We start from the raw sequence: 1,687 nt of genomic DNA, 5'->3' as shown, positions 1-1,687 counted from the left end.
GTCGCTTTCAGAGCATGCGACATCATTGGCGGGATATGCTGCATAGAGCATTTCTTACAACGTTACTACGTTAGAAACGCCATGCTGGATGCTTGTTGTCAAATTGAACAACTTGAGTTACTTTACCCTTTCAAGGAAGTTGAAATGAATGGAGTACAAGTGCAACGAAGAGCACTGTGAACATATACAATCGTCTAGACAACATCTATCGACTTCATCTTACAACTGAAGGTGTTATTGAACATTTTCAAGACTATAAGATCAAATGATTAAAACCACATTGATGAGTTTTCGCGACGTGAAGAAAGCATCTGTGACTGACGAGTCTGACGACGGCTACTACGAAAAATTTCAATTGCTTTTTCTAGAAATTCCACATGTTGAATTGTTTTGTCTGAAGCACGGAGCAAGAATGGATATCCGAGTTTCATCACAGCATCAGCCAGCTCAGATATGCCCCATTTTCATATTCCAGTCGCTTTTAAATCCGAGCACCAGTTCAGATGTGGGAAGAAAAACACAAACAAGTGGTTGATCAAACATTCATCTCTTTTCAAAAATGCATCTTGACGAGTCAGTTTAACATCTGGATGGGTGACAATAATTTCAACGGACGTCTCTTTCAGGACTCAGATAAGTGGGCTCAATACCATTGAGGTGTCGGGGCAGTTTAAAAATACCAGACGCGATCCAAGGCAGTGAGTATATTCAACATCCCAGAACCATTATTCTCACTAACTACTTCACTTCATCCTCATCACTCAGAGTTTTCGATGCTACAAGGAGATGTCTACATCTATATAACGTATTTGTCGGTGAAATATTGGAAAGGGGACACAACAATCACGAGACATGATAGACACCAATCAAGTGGGTGGTTACGTCTGAGGAGCTGTTCGTGGTGGACCGCTAAGGTCACTGGAAAGTGAGTAAGACCCATACAGTGAGAGTGCAAAGACAATACCCAATCCTGCCATCTTGGCAACTTTCTTAAACTTCTCCATTTTCGTTTTTGGAAGTTTAGTAAACTCTTTCACAGCTCGCTGTAACGATTTCCTATCTGGATATAATTGTGTCATTTCTTTCATGAAGTTGGTGGACAAAGTCTTGGCTTGTGCTGCAACATCATCTGCACCAGCTCCCGCCAATTTTGCGCTTGCTTTAGCTGCATCGTCACCCGACATGCCGAAAAAATTGTAGATTCCAGAAAACATGCCCAATCGGCGACTTTGACGAGTCTTGATATCATTTGATACAACGTCGTTGGCACCAATGGACGTGAAAGTGCATGCGATGAAAGTCACGATGACAAAAGCTTTCAAAAAGCCAAAGTTCATGAAACTTGCACTGTAAAACGTTTCTCACGGCAGAAATTGAAGAATATTCACAGCACAAACAAGTGTTCGATTGTGAGGATTTAATCTTGAGATGATCGTAAAGGTGTCGCTTTCAGAGCATGCGACATCATTGGCGGGATATGCTGCATAGAGCATTTCTTACGGCGTTACTACGTTAGAAACGCCATGCTGGATGCTTGTTGTCAAATTGAACAATTTGATCTACTTTAACCCTTTCAAGTTAGTAGAAATGAATGGACTACAAGCGCAACGAAGAGCACTGTGAACATATACAATCGTCTAGACAACATCTTTTGACTGCTTACAACTGAAGGTGTTATTGAACATGC

The 1,687-nt window shown here is 41.3% G+C and overlaps 2 protein-coding genes across 2 annotated transcripts; one reads left to right on the top strand and one right to left on the bottom strand.

Moving 5' to 3' along the window:
* Positions 1-265: 265 nt before the first annotated feature.
* PHALS_06620 (uncharacterized protein) lies at positions 266-856 on the top strand (the record flags this gene model as incomplete). Its single annotated transcript, XM_024719940.1, has 3 exons — positions 266-387; positions 627-698; positions 766-856. 3 exons carry the CDS (start codon positions 266-268, stop codon positions 854-856), a joined length of 285 nt encoding a protein of 94 aa, XP_024585189.1.
* Positions 857-878: 22 nt separating this feature from the next.
* On the bottom strand, positions 879-1,337 carry PHALS_06619 (uncharacterized protein; the record flags this gene model as incomplete). The annotated part of the gene is made up of 1 exon (XM_024719939.1): positions 879-1,337. The coding sequence occupies one exon, from the start codon at positions 1,335-1,337 to the stop codon at positions 879-881; it is 459 nt and encodes a 152-aa protein (XP_024585188.1).
* Between the last annotated feature and the right edge of the window lie 350 nt (positions 1,338-1,687).

Source organism: Plasmopara halstedii, assembly GCF_900000015.1.
Source record: "Plasmopara halstedii genome assembly, contig: Scaffold_3060, whole genome shotgun sequence".
Lineage (NCBI taxonomy): Eukaryota > Oomycota > Peronosporomycetes > Peronosporales > Peronosporaceae > Plasmopara > Plasmopara halstedii.
This window is presented reverse-complemented; position numbering and strand designations above follow the sequence as displayed.